Raw genomic sequence first — 19,160 nt, 5'->3', positions numbered from 1 at the left:
CTTTAATCTGATTGGCTCTCCGTCCTCGTTTCAGATTCCTATTGGTTCTTCTCCATTCCTTCGTTCTCATTGGTTCTGACAAATCCTTGATTTCTATTGGTCGGATCTATCATCCGCTCTTCGAGACTGTTGCTACCTCCTCTCTCAATTCCAGTCGCCGTTGTTGGCCCGGGTCAAAGTTTGGCAGTTGGCCCGGGGTCAAATTTCGGCAAATGGCCCGGGTCAAATTTCGGAAACTAGTCCAGGTTCAGATTTCGGCAATTAGCTCGGGGTCAAACAGACCGACATCATGGAGATGTTTGATTCGGATACCTGGTGCTTCAAAACGTTTATTTCCGTAACAAAAGCGGGGGTTATTTTTACCTCCCTTTTACAAACGTGCGGATGGTAAAAGTTTAGTGATATTTTACCGTTCCATGTAAGTAATCAGAAGGTTCTTGTTACCACCCAACGCGAGAGGGAATCTACAAGGCCTCCAAAAATGGGAGAAACTTGGTCAAACATTAATTCGAGAATTCCACAATCTACAACAATAGGTTAAGCCGTCAGAATATAATTAAACCCACGTGGAATTCAATAATACACTCTACGAAAGAAAGGGGGTGGGCACAATGGGCCTTTGGCGTGACTAGCTGATGCCTGGCCGGGCTTATAACACTATAAAAGCCTCTGTAGGTACTGGTTCCAAAGTCCCATTTTCCACCCTGAACCACACCGTATATTTGTGGAGTCCACCAGCTCTGCTGAACACTCGGTATCTACAAGCGTTTTAAGTGGGCCGAAAAGTGTCGTGCCGAAAGTATTTGTGTTGGTTCTAGGAGTTGAAGAGAGAAGCTGAAGGTAATTGATTTGATTGCTAGTGTTGTGTTTCATCCGCCGCTACCGTAAATAACGCTGCAATTGGTTCGCCGTTTGTAACCGTTCCCGTCGAGATATTTCAATTGCGTTCGAAAGCTCTTATCATTTAGAAGAAGAAGGCCAAATTAATATTTTAGAATTTCAGCCACGTTAAGCCATTATTAGCAGGGCTTTGTTTCCTACTAAAACGAGCATTCAAACTGCAAGGCCGTGCAGGTTAACGCCCGTCATCGGGTTGCTAAGCGATCTGAGAAATTCCGATTAACAATAAGTGTTAATTGCACTACCGATTTTATACATTTCAATCCAATTAACAGTAACTAAATAAATGCGTTGCAGTAAACGTCATTCCACATAGTTAGTGTGGAATATCAAAAGAAGCGCAAAGAAGGGCAAGTTTTGTTTGTATTTTAAATTTGATCACTAACAATTTTTCTTAGTTGACGATCATTGCCATAGGGTTTCAGCTAGTTTTGGTGGAAGTTGTGATATGTGCAGTCTCTTCTTGGCTGGACCATTGTTAAGCCCGGTTTACATGCTGAAAGTTATATCATGAACGTCGAAAGTGAAATAGATTTCTAGAAATTGTGAAGTGACAGATGCGCTTTACATCTTGCAATTCTATTTCACTTTCAAGTGAAATTTTGCTAATACCAACCTAAAAAATATAGGTTAAATCGACGTTTTTCATAACTTGTTTCTCTTTTATTTCTGTGCAGTTGTAAGTTTCGCTCAATAATCTGCCCGTCAACACAATTGTCCAATCCTAGAGTGGGCAGACATATCATTTCACCCGAAATATTTCACATACGAACAGAAAAGTTGAAAGTTATTTCAGTTTCAAAGAAAGCACATGTAAAATGCGCTCTACCCTGTTGGTAGATAAATACGAGCTTGTTCGGTAAATATTTTACTATGTCGTTGGTGCATGGTTCCACAAACAATAGTGACTACGGAAATCAATAATCAATTGCATGAAAAAGTCCTAGCTCGAGTTTTACTTTACCATCGTCTCACTTGTGAACGTTCTGAAAGTAAGTTCGGATCCGTGTATTTTGTGCTCTTCTCTATTTCTCTGAATTCAATTCACAATTCGTAAATTGGAATCCGTGCGTTGTCGCGCTCGGTGGAGCAACATTGCGCGAAGGTTATTGAACCGAATTTTGGGAGAGAACTTACGATCCGTTACATGTAAGTAACCGCAAAGTTTTTGTTAGCACCACAGGCGAGAGGTTTCCAAGAGTGAATTTCTGCAAAGCTTCCATGGGAGAAAATGTAGAAACTCGGTCAGACACCAATTCGTGAAATACACAAAATATATGTTCAATCGCCAGAATGTGATTTTATTTAAAAATTTGCAATCAGAAATAATATATTAGGCTCGCCAGTAGAGAATGCTAACCGGCATTCCCTACTGGCGAGCCTAATATATTATTTTCACATTTTATCGGTTTAAAATCGTATCTCTTCTGGCGAGCATTATATATATATATATATATATATATGCCAAGTGGCACCAATAATGAACATTATGTAGACGTTATGGCACCTATATGTTCTCCCATATATGTAAAGTCAGTCATGAATCATTTTTAATCAAATCTAGTGCTGCATTATTAATTATTCTGCATTTTTTTAAGCGTAAGAGTAAAGCGGGTCTTAATGACAGCTCAGTTGGTGTCGAGAGACAAAGATGAACAAAATCGCTTTATTGAACATGACTTTGTTGGGCTGTGCGCTTGCGTTCGAGAGTGACGAAGACGGCGCAGTCTAGCAGTGCGCGTCGCGCGTGATTGGCGCGTGGTTCGACGAAGGCGCGATGGTGTACTACGTGTATGATAACGATAAGCTCGACGTTCTACCTTTCCACATTGGTAACCCAAAAACGATGCTCAAACTGGGCACTCCCCAGCAGCTACCATCATTTCGATTTCTCTGGGGCGGCAAGAACTTTGTAATACAGATGCACGATCTTTTAACGCACGTGACGGCGTTCCTTTATCGTAGCCGAGGGGATAGGTCATTCACAGATCGTGACAACAAATTCTTGTATATCCTTCAAGACGACTCCTTAGTAGCGAAGTTGTTCGGATTTTTGTGGATGTGTAATGCGGTCAACGTGGCAGTGCTTGTCAATGACAAAGACCCAAAACTGTACACTTCGGATCCGTACCGGGTCGAAAACAACTGCCAAACCCAGCCCGAGCACTTCACGATCCAGAGTTGCGCTAACCTCAGTCTGGAAAACGGTTTTCGGAAGGTCATCCGAAATTATAACCAATGCCCGATCATTTTCGGTCCTGTCGCCTCTATTAGAAGTGACACGCTAAATAATACGTACATTGCCACGATCGTTGCGCTCGCCAGTGAGCTTAGAACTACTTTCAACGCGAATGTTGTAACGACTCCGCCTTCCTCGGTACACAATCGGCGAGCATGCCAAGTTGGTGGAATGTACAAGACTTTGCAGTTCTACAACCGATGGGAGTTAAGTAACGTGTATTTCAGGATGAGTACACACTTCATTCTACCACTCGGAAACTTTATCTCCGGACCCAAGTTGCTAGTGCTGGGATTCCAAGCGGAGGTTTGGATAGCCATCGGAATTTGTTTCGTGCTCACCGTCCTAGTCTGGTGCGCCATTTTGTACCGTAAATCCAAACTGGACAGCTTCGGTAAGATTCTGCTGAACGTGATTTCGGTTAGCCTCTTTGGTAACATTAGTACTATGCCGAAGATCGCCTTATTGCGTGCCGTTGTGCTACTTAACATCGTGTACGCCATACACACCCAAACTGCGTACGTATCGAAGCTGCTGACACTGCTCACGGTTCCAATATACGAAAAGGGGATGGCGAATTTAGAAGAACTGATAGAGTCGGACTGTCCGATTTACATGACAATGAACGCCGCGAACGCATACCTCAAAGAGAATTTTTCAGAAAACTCAGTGTACGACAAGATTAAAAAGAAAACAACTCCAGTACAGATGTCTACCGAGAGCTTGCTGAATAATCTACGAAATCACAACAATTTTTCTACCGCACTCCCAAGCCCGTTACTCAACGAATACCAGGAGATCTCAGGCTATACCTTTCAAAATGTCATCGAAGACAGAAAACTTAGCGTGCAAACCGAGATGGTCTTCGCTTTCACCCCAGGCTGTCCATTGACGAACACCTTTAACGCTCTAATAGACGCCTTTGCAGAAAATGGATTTTTTCTCAAAGTGGAAGCCGACGTGGTCAATCACCATGGTAGACGACCGAAGGTGAACCAGGGCGAGCCAGTCGTTTTGACCATGGCTCACCTGTACGGAGTGTTTATCGTCTACGCGATCGGGATAGTCATCGCGTCGTTCGTTTTTCTTCTGGAGCACGTTACTGCTAAATTTACATAGCACTTCTGTACACTAGCATGCACCGTGTCACCTGGTAACACCTTTTGCAACGAATAATTACAAGGTGGGTAAATTACATTTTAAATCAGATCATTTTAGATGGTAATATTCTGCTTCGTGTAGTTGAGCGATTTGACGATACAGGAAGTGTTGCTTGTGAAAAATCTCCTGGTCGTCCAGCAGTTGCTGATGAGGCTATCCCAACAAACTGATTTGTCATACGACACATAACATTCTTACAACAGTATTTTGATGGCCGAATTGTTGGAAGAAACCGTTGGCCCCCAAGATCCCCTGATCTAACGCGCTTGGATTACTTTTTATTTGGTGTTCTAAAAAACGTTATTTACACACCATTGAAGAATGACGTGCAGCTATAGAAGCCACTGTTCATAACATAACGTAACAGCAACGTCATGCAGTTTTCGAAAACATGAAGACGAGAGTGGATTTGTGTCTCCTTAACGAGCGTGCTACTTTGAACATTTATTGTAATTCGCAACTGTTGCTCATTATTCAATTTGTAGAAGAAAGTAAGGCACGTTTCAGTTACCGATTAATGTTTGCTATGTAATTTCAATAATTTCTTATTTACACGATTGCTTTTAATAAACATTTTAAGGTTATGCTTCGAGTCATGTCATGTTTCATAAGAGCGGTTTAATGATCGCTCTGTATAAAATAAAAAAAGAAGCATGAAAACCGTGATAACCGGTCAAAATAAATTAGCCAAGGCGATTTTTAAGTGGTGTTTGGAGAACAACGGCATCTACGTCGCAGTGTTGGCGATCGACATAAATTCCCACTCGAAGTCGCACTTATTTACGGGAGATCCAAACGATGCGTTGTTTATACCAGGGCTGCTCAACCCTATGCCCTGACGAATTTCGAATGGTCCGCGAGGCAAGTTTTAAAATGCTCGCCGATGATTGTAGTGAAAAGATCATTGAATTTTCCTTGGGGGAGGTATTCCATACCCCTACACTACCCGGGATTGCGTTCTCCACTCAAAACCTAATAGAGCCTTATACCTGCTTTCCCGAGCAAGGCCTGTCTCAGATTTACTTATGACTTCACCACCCGAAGCCAAACTCAGATACAAATCAACACGTACACGTCTTGAATTTTTCGACTCAATCACACACTATCGTTTTCAAGTTTCCAAATTATGATTTGACTAATATCGACTACACTATGTCTTTCCATTAGTTCCTCTAAGCCTAAGGAATCGATGAATCTCGGAAAAGTTTCATAATTGAAATAGGTACACACTTTGATCGCCGCTCATTTTCAAAATCCTCGCACAAAAACACTATCACTTGATACATTAAGTCCTATTTGCGGAATTTTGCTCCCTGTATTATTTAACGGTATCGTCGTAGTGTCAAACAGGCGACTCTCTACCGCCTGCGACCGATCGGCATATTCTTGTTTGAAAATCAGCGACTTCATTGGCGTCTGCTCTGCCATCGTGCACATAAACAGTGAAACGGGACCAATTTATAACTACCGCTCCACGGTATTTTATGTACGACAGATATTATGTAACTTGTTTATTTAAAAAAGGAGTCAACTAAGGAATAACTTTCACAGTACCTACCTTCATCAAGACATACGGCCGCTTTTCGTTTTAGTACGGTTCATCAAATTTCCGGTCTACTGTCCAGGGTGTTTAGGGTCGATTTTACGCAGTTAAAATTTAAGAATACAATTTAGGGTATCGTGTAGGTTATGATTTTTGTTATCGGCTTGTGGGATGGGTCGAGGGTTTTTGTTTGTTCATGACTCCCGAATGTTTATGTTATTTAAATACTGTTATGGAATGGATCTCGAAACTCCTAACACAAATTATAATGACCAATTGCAAGAAGTGAACTCGAACTCCAAAGGTACCCTGTTCCTTGTTCCTTGTAATCAATGAAGGCCCTAGAGCTACTCTCAGTTATGAGAAGGCAAATCTTGTTTATATTTCGAATTTGAACGATTTAATTTAATTTCACTATTTATTTATGTTGGTTTAATCGGTCCTCCGAGCGACACAACGTAGGTCCTATCACTAGACAGTTTTGTTACTTGATGATCATAGGGTTTCAGTTAGTTTTGGTGGGACTTTTGATTTTTGGTTTTGAAGTCGTCAGCAGTACCTAATTGTAGCTTCTTCAGTTACAAAATGTAATTAGACATTTTTAAAACTGACAAAGGATCTTTTCCAAATTTGGCAAAAAATTGCTAACGTCATTCTTATCGTAACAAAATTTCTCGAAATAGAAAGATAATACTTCCTCGGTGTATCATTGTTGCCTTCTGAACAACTCACCAATTAAAAATGACTTTTTGTTATCCACTTTCAAAATTCCGACAATGCTTTAGATGCGATTTTATTATACCCGCTAAGAAAGTGATATATTGCAAACAATGTGGGTCCCAAGATATGCCATGAGATGCATCGTGACGTATTCTGACAAAAAAAATTATCAAAGTCCTCGTTTGAGATCGAAGGGACTTCAGCGCATTTTTGTGTGGCAGATCAGTATTCTATTAGCCACTTTCGATTCAACCATCAAAAACAGATCTTGTCGAAGGCTACTACATTCACTAACCGCTTCCCACTTTCCTCGTGCACCCGCAATTCGCTTTTAAAGATTTGACTCCACCATCAGTAAGATCGTGTCGGGGGCTACCACATTCCCTTTGACGGTACCCACTTCCGACGTTCCGTTCACCCGCAATTCGCGTTTGAAGATTTGACTCCACCATCAGGAAGATCGTGTCGGGGGCTACCACATTTCCTTTGACGGTACTCCCTTCCGACGTCCCGTTCGCCCGCAATTCGCGATTGAAGATTTGACACCACCATCAGTGAGATCGTGTCGGGGGCTACCACATTCCCTTTGACGGTACCTCCTTCCGACGTCCCGTTCACCAGCAATTCGCGTTTGAAGATTTGACTCCACCATCAGTGAAATCGTGTCGCGGGCTACCACATTCCCTTTTACGGTACCCACTTCCGACGTCCCGTTCACCCGCAATTCGCGTTTGAAGATTTGACTCCACCATCAGGAANGACCTTCTATTAGTGACACGAGAAAGAGAGACCGCGATTCGCGCTGTAAGAAACTTTTGGGCGCCCAAAGTCGACTACCCCTCGAAGCGCGCCGCGCAAAAGGTGGTTTATGTCGCCCCTAGGAAAAAAAAACAAAATTCCGCGACGCAGGAGTTGTGCGCGTTGACAAGATCTTCCCGAAGACACCAATTTGAAACCAATCGGAGAAAAACTGTAGAAGAAGATAGATAAAAACTGAAAAATCTCCAGGTTAGTATAATACGCTCGGGGATGGCGTCCAGATGTCGTCGACTCCAGATCTTGTAGCCCCATCCCTAACGTTCTTAATTACACGGCCCCGATAGTTACATGTACACTCCTTGTCTTTTTACAAGCGTTTTTCTACGGGCGCGCATTTACTGCCAGCCAGCCACCCAGCCAGCCAGCCAGCCGACCAGCCAGCCAGCCAGCCAGCCAGCCAAAGTGAGATTAAAAGCTACTTTTTACAAAAAAAATTTTTTGCAAAAATGCGCTAAAAAGTTCAAAGCGTATTTTGTACAAACCCCCAGTGTAGGCAACCAATTATGCACAATCATTTCACATGGCAACTCACCCAAAGATATGCGAATTTCCTCACTTCTCGGACGCGATTGCTTTCCGCGTTGCGCCTGCGGATTTTCCGGTATCGTCGATAACTTTCTCGAAATCCATTGCGAGCCTGAAATCGAAGAACGCGCGCTACATTTACCGCCATCTCGTGAACGCTCGCTAAATTGCGCGGCGAACAATTCAAAATTTCCTTGCCAAGTTCGCTGAAAATCCGCACTGAGGCGTGGGAGTCTATTTAGTTCGCGGCGCAATTAACAAAATTGCTTCCGTTCCCTCTAATTATGAAATTGAACATGCGACCGTTTCGATTCATGTTATATTCCAAATTAGGACGCTCAATTAAGTTACCTGTTCCATCCTGAATGGGCGGCAATTTCGGTATTCCGCTCGAGATGCTTATTTCGGTACCGGCGTCCTCGCTGTGACTGTGAGTGATTAATATCTTCACCTAAAACAAACAAATTTAATTGAGACTAATCGAATGCAACTTTTAAACAACTAATAGCACCGATAAAGATATGAATCCTTTGCTCTATGTTACCGTTATACATGGTGTCATCAGTTATTTTATGCGTCTCCCTGTACATCTAGGTGCCATCAGAGTCCTAGGCGCCATCGTGGTCTTCCATGTGCTTTTTAGGGCGCCACCTTATACTATCTTGGTGTCACTCTTTTTGTTCAAGGCACAAATCTGCTCCATTTAGCACCACAAAAGTTTTTCTAGCGCTAAACATTCTGAGAAAGTATTTAGACCCGGGGGTTGGGGGATATTCTGAGGTATGGATCCTCCAGTAAAGAAGATCTTTAGGATAATTGCAGAGACTTGTACTTTTCTTGAGGCTTCCCTTTGTTCGGGGGAGGGAGGGGGGGGCATACCCGCAAACCCCCCGGTTTAATATTCCCTTAAAAACGTTTAGAGTCCTCAAACATTAGGTCTGAATCAGGGTGAACGTAGCACGGCGGCGTCTAGGGGGGGTATTCCATCCCCCCACCCCCCAAGATCTTCATGATAGTTGTAGGGAGCTAGGGACATGAACATTGGGTTTTTCCTTTGTTCCTAGGGAGTATGTCACCCCGGTTCTACATTCTTTTCAAAAACTTTGGATCCCTTCAGTATTAGGTCTGAACATTTTGAGGGCGAACGTATCACTCGGGGGGAGGGGAGGGGGGGTAAACGAAGATCTGTGTGATAGTTGATAGAGACACCAATATTATTGAGTCTTTACTGTGGTTGGTAGAAACAGTTCTTGTTGAGTTTTAATTATTATACCTTGAAAGAAAACCTATCTCCCCCCCCCCCCCCGCGCAATTGCTCACGAAAACGAGTCTCGAAGCAATGTTATAGTTCGGATGCTATCGGGGGTTTTACATTATTTTTAAAACATTTAGAACACTCAATAAAGTATTTAGGTCTGAACGTATCACCGGTATTTAGGTCTGAACGTATCACCGGGGGGTCTGGGGAGTAGGTACCCCTAGTAAACGAAGATCTTCATGATCGTTGTAGAGAATTTAACATTCCATTTTTTCATTGTTGGTGGTATTCCATACTCCCAAACATTCTTTTAAAAACGATGAAAGCCCTTAAGTATTAGGTGTCCACATTATGAGGGTGAACGTATCAGCGGGGCGGAGGGGGGCGGGTATGGAATACCCCCCAGTGAACGAAGATCTTTATGATAGTCGTAGAGACATGAACATTGAGTCTTTCCTTTGTTTCTGGGGGGTATTCCACCCCCCCCCCGGCCCCACTATTACGTCTGAACATTTTGAGGGTGAACGTATCACCGGTGGGTAGCAAAGTAAACGAAGATCTGTATAACAGTTATAGAGAAACGAACATTGAGTCTTTCCTTTCTTCTATGGGGGGGGGGGGGGTTTTCCCCCCCCCCCCCCCCCCGGTTCTGCATTCTTTTGAAAGCTTCTAGAGCCCGTAGCACTTACACAATCATTTTCGAAAAAAAACGTGGAAAGGCTGAATGTGCTAGGGATGAACCTATCACCAGGGGGTCTGGGGAGTATGGAATACCCTCCAATAATCGAATATCTTTATGATCGTTGTCTAGAACTCAACGTTCCATTTTTTTAGTGTCCCGGAGGGGGGTATTCTATAACCCCCCAGACATTCTTTTAAAAGCCCTTAAGTATTAGGGGTCAAATCACATTTTGAGGGCGAACGAAGATCTTTATAATAGTCGTAGACATGAACATTGAGTCATTCCTTTGTTCCTGGGGGGTATTCCAAACCCCCCAGACCCCCCGGTTCTTCATTGTTTTCAAAACGTTTAGAGCCTTTAAGTATAGGTCTGGTGAGGATGACCATAGTACCGGTAGTCTGGGGGGTATTCCTCTTTCTGATTATTGTGTATGTGGTAAGGATTCTAAACGTTTCGAAGGTACAACCGAAGGGGGTACGAAAATGGACAAAGAAAAGATGCAATTTACAGGTGAGAATGGGAAGATTAGTACCTTAAAGAACAGAATCAGAGAGCTATATGAAAAGACAACGAATGGGGTAGGAAGTCTCGTGGACAATAGAAGGACTGGGACAGAGATGTCTACCTTGATTAAGAGATATGGAGGAAGGGTCAAAACGGAGAAATCACATTGGGAAGAAGGAAGATGCCAACAGATGAAGGGAATGATGGGAAGGTTGGAGAGATACTAGGACAAACAGGGTGGAATTATCTAAGATTAGGAAGAGGGTAGGAAGGAATAGGGAGGGAATCTAAAAATTTAGGATATCAGATGCAATGCAATAATTGGGTAAACGATAGAAGTTGATGATGAGAGAGGTCTGGGGAATAGGCGAGGGTTTGAGATGCGGTGATATGAGGAATAAAAAGCAGATAAGATAAAAGTCGAGACGCAGAGCGGAAAGATTCCAGAAAAGGCGAACGAGAAAAAATGAAATGGTGACAAATTGACTGAACAGAAAAGAAAAATGGTGGAAATAAAGAAAAAAATAATATGAAAGAATCGGATACGGCTGGAGATCGAAAGGAGGAGAAAAAAGGGAACGGATGGAAGAAGAACTTACAAAAAGGACAAATATATGCAGATGCAGCAGTAGAGAGAGAAAATTGAGGGTACAGGAGGTACAAGGAGCTTATAATGAAGTGGTTGCCGAGTGCAGAAACGGGAGAAGGAGAAAGGAGAACTGGAGTGAAGAACAAGAAAGGAAACTCAGCCAAGAAAAAGAGGAAAATAATGATCCTCTGATATGAGAGTGGACAGATGTACAGGGTGAGTCAACGATTGCGCGGAGTAACTTAATGCCTTGAAGATAGGATTTTTCGATAAAGTGCTTTTGTATTATGATATGGTTGAATATTCTCCACATTTTAAAAATATTTGGAATTATACAGGGTGCGCCCACAAAGTAAGGCGCCAAAATCGTACATTTTTTAAAATAGAACCCTCTGTATTTGAATGTATTTTTGAATTCTACGTGTAATTGTACGTCTTTTTTATTATATGGTTAATATCCGGAAAGCTGGTAGTTTTAAAGATAATTCGATTTTTAAGAAAAATTGGGCATTTGCAAGCGTCAGCATATTGTCAAAATTATTACTTAAATTTTGATTGCAGGTAGTATATCTTTCATCCTGGGTTAAGTAAAAGTCAAATAATTACATCTACTTTGAAAGATTAAAAAAATAGCTTACAGCTCTAGATCCACAGTTACAAAATTTCATATTAATAAATCTCACTTTTTTTAAATGGAACACCTGTATATTTTTTTGTCGTCTTTTAGCTCCTCCAAAAACCTTCAACTTTTGATAATAATGTCCTATCTCTGATAGTCAGGGGCGGACTGGGTACTTACGGGCCAGGTGGAATTGCATAGGTTACGGGCCATTAAAGTATTAGTGTAGTAATGAAGGTGGCGGGGGGTAGCTCTGCGGTGCACCACAAAAACATTTTTTGCTTCATTTTAGTACTCCTTTTTCGGAAATCAATTACAATACAGTTTTTTTTTTTAAATTGCAGCTGATAATTAAAACTTTTGATTGAGACGTCCGATCGAAAAAGTACGAATTGTTTTGGATTCTACGCACCAAAATTAATAAGAAAAAGTGTTTTCCCGAGAAATTTTGGTGCAGTCGATTTTTGGTAAAAAGGATACACTGCCTTTTTTTGAGGCCCGAAAAAAAAATTGTCTCAGATCGACCCGGAAAGAAATTTTTCTTATAGAATGTGGCCTGTAGAACCCATATTTTCAAACAGTTCCAAGATTGGGCTACTAGTTCAAAAGTTACAGCCCTTTGAATTTTCTTTCGAAATTGGTTTTTAGTCCCATAACTTTTGATTAATAATAATAATAATAAAATAATAATAAGCTAGACACAAAAATAAAAAAACAAACTCCTCTTCACAGGAAACACACCACACTTTTCACAACCCCTCTATTCAACCGAAACGCAAAAACCTTAACAGCACCACAGGCTCACCAAACATTACGCAATATCTCCACCAAAACCCAAGCAATCACAAATACGGACCTTCGAGGAACAACAGAAAACACCATAAATACAATTAAAAAACACAAACACTCCTTCTTTATTCACAGAAGCACCACCAACGTTATCACAACCCATCGTATTAACCCAAACGCAAGCCCAAGAAACACTTTACACAATAAACTCCATTTAATAATACAGGAAATTATTATAATGATTTTTTTATGTTTTGTTTCCTCTCTTCCTGATAGCGTTGGCTATTGTTCCCATCAATAGCTATGTTGGTAAGTATGAATTACATACTATCTCTAGATTTCCAATGTGAGTGTGTGAATTTTTATTTTTATTATATTTATTTTATTTTTTAATGACCCTACATAACTTCACCAGACACAGACACAGACACTGATCGTTACTTGATTTTAATCCGTGCGATTAGTTAACCAGGCTAGACCTGAGTTCTCACAAGAAACACCGATAATAATAATGGTATATTTTGTTAGTGTAGGTACATGAGTACTTACAATTGTCAAATTAATGATAAAACCATTTTCAGATCTGTTAACATGTCATGTAAATAAATATTTATTAAAATAAACAGAACAAACAGAAAAAAACATATAAAACAAACATCACAAAAAATTGTTTAGCCCACCAACAGCAGTTACAAATTCATCGTGACTATACATATACCGCCGCGTCTGTTAAAAACGACTTGATTGTAGTCCTGAAATTCTTCGGGGGTAATGCTCGAATTGTCGTTGGAAGTTTGTTGTACAAGAGTGGGGACTGATATTTTTGCCCATTTTGTGATTTTTTCAATCTGCAAAAATTGATTCTAACATCTTCCTTGTATCTTGTATTATGAGTATGGTAGTCGGATTGATGTTGGTATTCTTGTATGTGCTTTTTTGCGAAGCAAACGCTTTCAAGGATATACATTCCAGGCAGAGCCTTGAAGGCATCTCGACAGTCGTCCCGGTACCCTAGTCCGGCAATCACTCGAACAGCACGACGCTGCATCTTGAATACGTGTGACCAAGATGATGAGTGACCCCAAATTAAAATCCCGTACATCATAATGCTGTGGATTAAGGCGTAATAAGCATTCATGAGCACAATTTTTGAGGTGTTTTGCACTAAGCGCCGGAGGAGAAAAATCGATCGATTCATTCGGCCTATGATCCAGTTACAGTGCGGTTTATATGTCAAATGACTATCTAATATGCAGCCAAGGAACTTTACTTGCTTTAAGGAAGACTCAGTGTTTAGAGGTTTGAAGGAAAATATTACGTTTTCCGTTTTTTGTTCGTTCAAGAGTAGTTCATTTGACGTACACCACTCCTTTATGGCACTGACTGCGATTTGTGCTTGATTGATGGCAACGCTTAAGTCTCGATTTGAGCAAAATACTGTTGTGTCGTCAGCATATAGAACATACCCCATATCTAGGTGAAGATTTTTCGGTAGATCATTTGCGTATATAAGAAATAACAGAGGTCCGAGTATAGAACCCTGCGGTACACCATTTCGTATTCGAAGTCGATCAGATATGCTGTTGTTGAAGGAAACATGCTGCATTCTGTTTTTGAGATATGATCGAATGAGTGCAATAGTGGAGTCATTGAAGTTGTAAGTATTCTTCAACTTCTTCAACAAGATGTCGTGAGTAGCGTTGGGCAAAAAAATCGATTAATCGATTATAATCAAACGATAATCGGGTTTGATTATTCTATTAAATTAATCGATTAATCGATTATTTGATTAATCGATTATTTGATTAATCGGTTATTTGATTAATCGATTGTTTGATTAATCGATTATTTGATTAATCGGTTATTTGATTAATCGATTGTTTGATGAATCAATTATTAAGTAAATTTTAATTGATTATTATTAGCTGGATCATCAGTTTATGCAAAAAGGAGCACTCACAGCTCACAAGTATTATTTTATTTTATAGCGGATGTTAAAACGTCACTTTAAGCAGCTAAAATGAATTAAGATTGTATCATCAAAACTAAAAGCACACCTCATCGGAGAGTAAGCTGCCTAATCATTTATTTTTATTTATTTATTTTTATTTTTGACCTTCATTTTCAAATGGGCAGGGTTTCAGCCAAGGCTGTTCTACCAACCAACCCACTATGCATTTGCAAATATCCATGCCCGAACCCGGATTCGAACCAGGGACACTTTGTTGATTATTGATTAATCGATCTGCTTAGTAATGAACGATTTGATGAAAAGAGTAATAGAATTATTTTTTATTTTTATTATTAAATAATTAACGTATTAATTCATACAAACAGATATTTATCATGTATGTGACAATCGACTTTTGATTAAACGATTAGGTGATTAATCGATTATTTGATTAATCGATGATTTGATTAATTGATTAATCGATTATTTGATTAAACGATTATTTGATTAATCGATTATTTGATTAATCGATTATTTGATTAATCGATTAATCAGTGTAATCGATTATTTTTCATAATCGATTATCGATTATTCAAACCCGTAATCGCCCAGCCCTAGTCGTGAGACACTCGATCAAAGGCTTTTGATAAGTCTAAGAAAGTGGTCACGGAATGTTCTCCCTTTTCAAAGGATTCTAATGTACGATCATTGAATAATAAATCTGAAATTCAATGGTACGATCTATAAAATAGTTCAACGCATCCGCTGTGCTTCTGTTTTTCCTAAATCCAAATTGTAAATTGCAAAATAAGGTATTTGTTTCGAAATGTTTTTCTGTAGGACATTAAATGATTATTTATTTATTTATTTGAAGATAAATAACTTTTTCAATTATTTTAGAAATTACGGGTAGGATAGATATGGGTCTATAGTTTTGTACCTCGTTGATGTCTCCATTTTTATGCACCGGTATAACCAAAGCCACTTTTAACATGTCTGGAAAAATTCCCGAATTAATTATGATGTTTATCATAGTTGTTAGGGGACCCACGGCCACAAGTGTACTTATATTGGTTTTTAATAGTTTAGATGACATGCCAATATGCCATAGACATCTCTAGATGAACTATTTTTGAGGGAAGCAATCAAATTTCGAACTAAAATTTGGGATACTGCCTCTAATTTGAAGTTGTGTATAGGAGCCACTTCTTGACCCTGCTGGGCGTCCAATACAACCGTAGTTTGGCTGGTGTGTTTCGTAATGTTTGTGAAGTATACTTATATTAAAATCGTTGGCTGATAAGTTTGTACTGACGTTTGGGTTCTTAGTTTGTCGGTGTACATTTTTATCGTTCCAAATAGCTCTAGTTTTGTTTGTAGAGTTATTTATAACGTTATCATTTGCACGTATCTTAGCACATTTTATCTCATTTTTGTAAATTGTTTTTTGTTTCTTGTACAGGTTGAGTATTTCTGGTATGTCGTATTGCATATGTAATTGCTTTAAGAATTGAGAAGTCTGATCGAAAAAGTACGAATTGTTTTGGATTCTACGCACCAAAATTAATAAGAAAAAGTGTTTTCGCGAGAAATTTTGGTGCAGTCGATTTTTGGTAAAAAAGGAAGGTTATACACTGCCTTTTTTTGAGCCCGAAAAAAAAATTGTCTCACATCGACCCGAAAAAAAAATTTCTTATAGAATGTGGCCTGTAGAATCCATAATTTCAAACAGTTCCAAGATTGGGCTTCTAGTTCAAAAGTTACAGCCCTTTGAATTTTCTTTCGAAATTGGTTTCTAGTCTATAACTTTTGATTGAGAAGTCTGATCGAAAAAGTACGAATTGTTTTGGATTCTACGCACCAAAATTAATAAGAAAAAGTGTTTTCCCGAGAAATTTTGGTGCAGTCGATTTTTGGTAAAAAAGGAAGGTTATACACTGCCTTTTTTTGAGCCCCGAAAAAAAATTGTCTCAGATCGACCCGGAAAAAAAATTTTCTTATAGAATGTGGCCTGTAGAATCCATAATTTCAAACAGTTCCAAGATTGGGCTACTAGTTCAAAAGTTACAGCCCTTTGAATCTTCTTTCGAAATTGGTTTCTAGTCAGGGAATTGCATAGGTTACGGGCCATTAAAGTATTAGTGTAGTAATGAAGGTGGCGGGGGGGGAGCTCTGCGGTGCACCGCAAAAACATTTTTTGCTTCATTTTAAGGTACTCCTTTTTCGGAAATCAATTACAATACAGTTTTTTTTTAAATTGCAGCTGATAATTAAAAGTAACAAAATATACAATCCACACGAGGTGCGTCGCCTATCATTGTATTTCAGCACTTTCATGCTACGACAAAAAATGATAAATTCATTGTAAAACACTTCAATTAAAACAGATTTTTTTAATTTTTTAACAACCTAACATCAACCCCAATTAGAGAAACGTGTTAATAATTAAAAACAAGTTGTAAATCAGCATATGCATGATTAAAGCGCATTTTTGGTAATGCAGGTCAGTATTTTATTAGCGAAGTTTAAAATTATCGATCTCACGAGTAATTTTGGCTGCGTTAAATAATTAATTTTATTTAATTTCAATTGACGGTACGTCTTCATTTTGTAAAACAAATCACAAAGTAAATAATAAGTTTTTATACTGGTAGCGCTATCTAACGGTAAAATTATAGCACCTCCGAAACCCATATCGAAATTATTTTCTTCAATTATCGATTTCACAAGTAATCTAACTCAAAATAGAGTAGTGCCTGCACATCTACACTATAGCAGAAAGCTTTTAGTGAAAATTTGAAGTCTCTAGCTATTGTAGTTGTGGAGATCTAACGCGGACAGCCGGCCTGCCAGCAATGACGAATATAATAGCGTATTTTTTTCAAAAATGCGCTAAAAAATTAAAGCACATACTTATAAATTTCCAACGGGCTATTATGACGTACAGGCCAGGTGGCAATCGCCGCCCCCCCCCCGGGCCAGCCCGCCCCTGCTAATAGTTTTCGAAATATCTTGGTTTTCCTGGGTTTTATATTCTAATCTTAAATAAGTTAGATGCAATTTACATAATAGTGAGGTGACCATGTAAAAAAAGGCAATTTTTATCTGCCTCGTTCAAAGCTAAAATCATATTTATTAATTCATTTTTTTAATAATCCATTTAAGTCTAAAAACTGGAGTATAAATTTGATAGTAAAAACATAAACAAACATCTTGGTTTTTCTATTTTTTTATATTTTAATCTGAAATAAGTTCTAATTTACATAATAACGAGGTGAATATGAAAAAAAAATGAAACTGACTGGATGGCATAAAGAGTTAAATTAAATTTGCTTTGTAGTCAAATGTTTTTACTTATTCTCCAGTTTTTGGACTTAAAATAAATTGTTTGAAAAATAAATTAATCGATATGGTTTTCGTTTTGGACGAGATAGATAAAAATTGCCTTTTTTGCATGTCCAACTCGCTATTATGTAAATTACATATAACTTATTTAAGATTGGAATATAAAAACCAGGAAAACCAAGAGATTTCGAAAACTATCAGAGATAGGTATAGGACTTTATTATCAAAAGTTGAAGGTTTTTGGAGGAGCTAAAGGATGACAAAAAATATACAGGTGTTCCATTTAAAAAAAGTGAGATTTTTTAATATCAAGTTTTGTAACTTTGGACCGTTCAAAAAAAAATACCACGTAAGCTATTTTTTAATGTTTCATAGTAGATGAATTTATTTGACTTTTACTTAACCCAGGATAAAAGATATAAAACCTGCAATCAAAATGTAAGTAATAATTTTGACAATATGCTGACGCTTGCAAATGCCCAATTTTTCTTACAAATCGAATTATCTTTAAAACTACCAGCTTTTCGGACATTAACCATATAATAAAAAAGACGTACAATTACACGTAGAATTCAAAAATGCATTCAAATACAGGGGGTTCTATTTTAAAAATGTACCATTTTGGCGCCCTACTTTGTGGACGCACCCTGTATAATTCCAAATATTTTTAAAATGTGGAGAATATTCAACCATATAAGAAAAGTTGACGAGAAGCGACGCCTGTGACGTCCAAATCCGGTCTTCGAAATTCCGCGAAACGGACTGTGGGGAGTTTTAATTAAACAATTGCTAATTACAATCTACCTTTTCAGAACATCCTGTCGCTCAAAAGCAGTATGCATGGAGCGTCACTCCGACATCCGGTTAAAAAGATGTCGGCTCGCACACGTTTCCAAGTAACTAAGAAAAATCCCGTCCACATTTACGGGCAATTGACATGCATTACTGTCGCCATTTGCTCAATAATTATCGCTCGTCGCGCGCGATCGGAATTGAAAATACAGCAATTGGATTTTCCACTTAATCGATCGAAAAAATAAACCTCATAAATTCAAAATAAGTTGATGTCAGACACAATAACTTCTCGGGTAATACCAGAATATATTTATAAATCCCGCTCTCCCTGAAAGCGCTTTTAAGCGAAGAGCATCCTCGACAAAGTACAAAAGATCGTTAGGCTGATAAAAGTTTGCAATATTTAGCGCGCTTTCACGAAGTTATCGGCGGACATTGTGTTTGGTCTATACAGGTGGATGAAAGCAATCTAAATATTCATTTTTCACGCGTTGCTTCTGAAAAGTTATCGATAGAATATTCATTATTTTTGATTTTGTTTAGTGCTGTTAACGCATTGAAATTCAAATTTACGGCGAGAAGGATAATGGAAAACGTGCCGTGATGATCAATACGACCTATATGAAGATGCCAATATTTGTCTGGCAAGCTTTGAGTATAATTTTACTTTCGATGATTAATTGATCGGCAAATTGGATGAATATCTACCGAAAGTTGGTGT

General features: G+C 39.0%; 1 protein-coding gene across 1 annotated transcript in view; it reads right to left on the bottom strand.

The window, feature by feature from the left end:
- LOC116180294 (probable 3',5'-cyclic phosphodiesterase pde-5) overlaps positions 1 to 19,160 on the bottom strand; it is an 89,966-nt gene that overhangs the window by 64,816 nt on the left and 5,990 nt on the right. The window contains exons 2-3 of the mRNA XM_031500205.1: positions 8,259 to 8,358; positions 7,915 to 8,019 (exon numbers count right to left, since the gene is read on the bottom strand). Of these exons, the coding sequence (XP_031356065.1) occupies positions 7,915 to 8,019; positions 8,259 to 8,358 (205 nt within the window). The remainder of the gene's footprint in view (positions 1 to 7,914; positions 8,020 to 8,258; positions 8,359 to 19,160) is intronic.

Source organism: Photinus pyralis, unplaced genomic scaffold (genome assembly GCF_008802855.1).
Source record: "Photinus pyralis isolate 1611_PpyrPB1 unplaced genomic scaffold, Ppyr1.3 Ppyr1.4_LG9, whole genome shotgun sequence".
Lineage (NCBI taxonomy): Eukaryota > Metazoa > Arthropoda > Insecta > Coleoptera > Lampyridae > Photinus > Photinus pyralis.
This window is presented reverse-complemented; position numbering and strand designations above follow the sequence as displayed.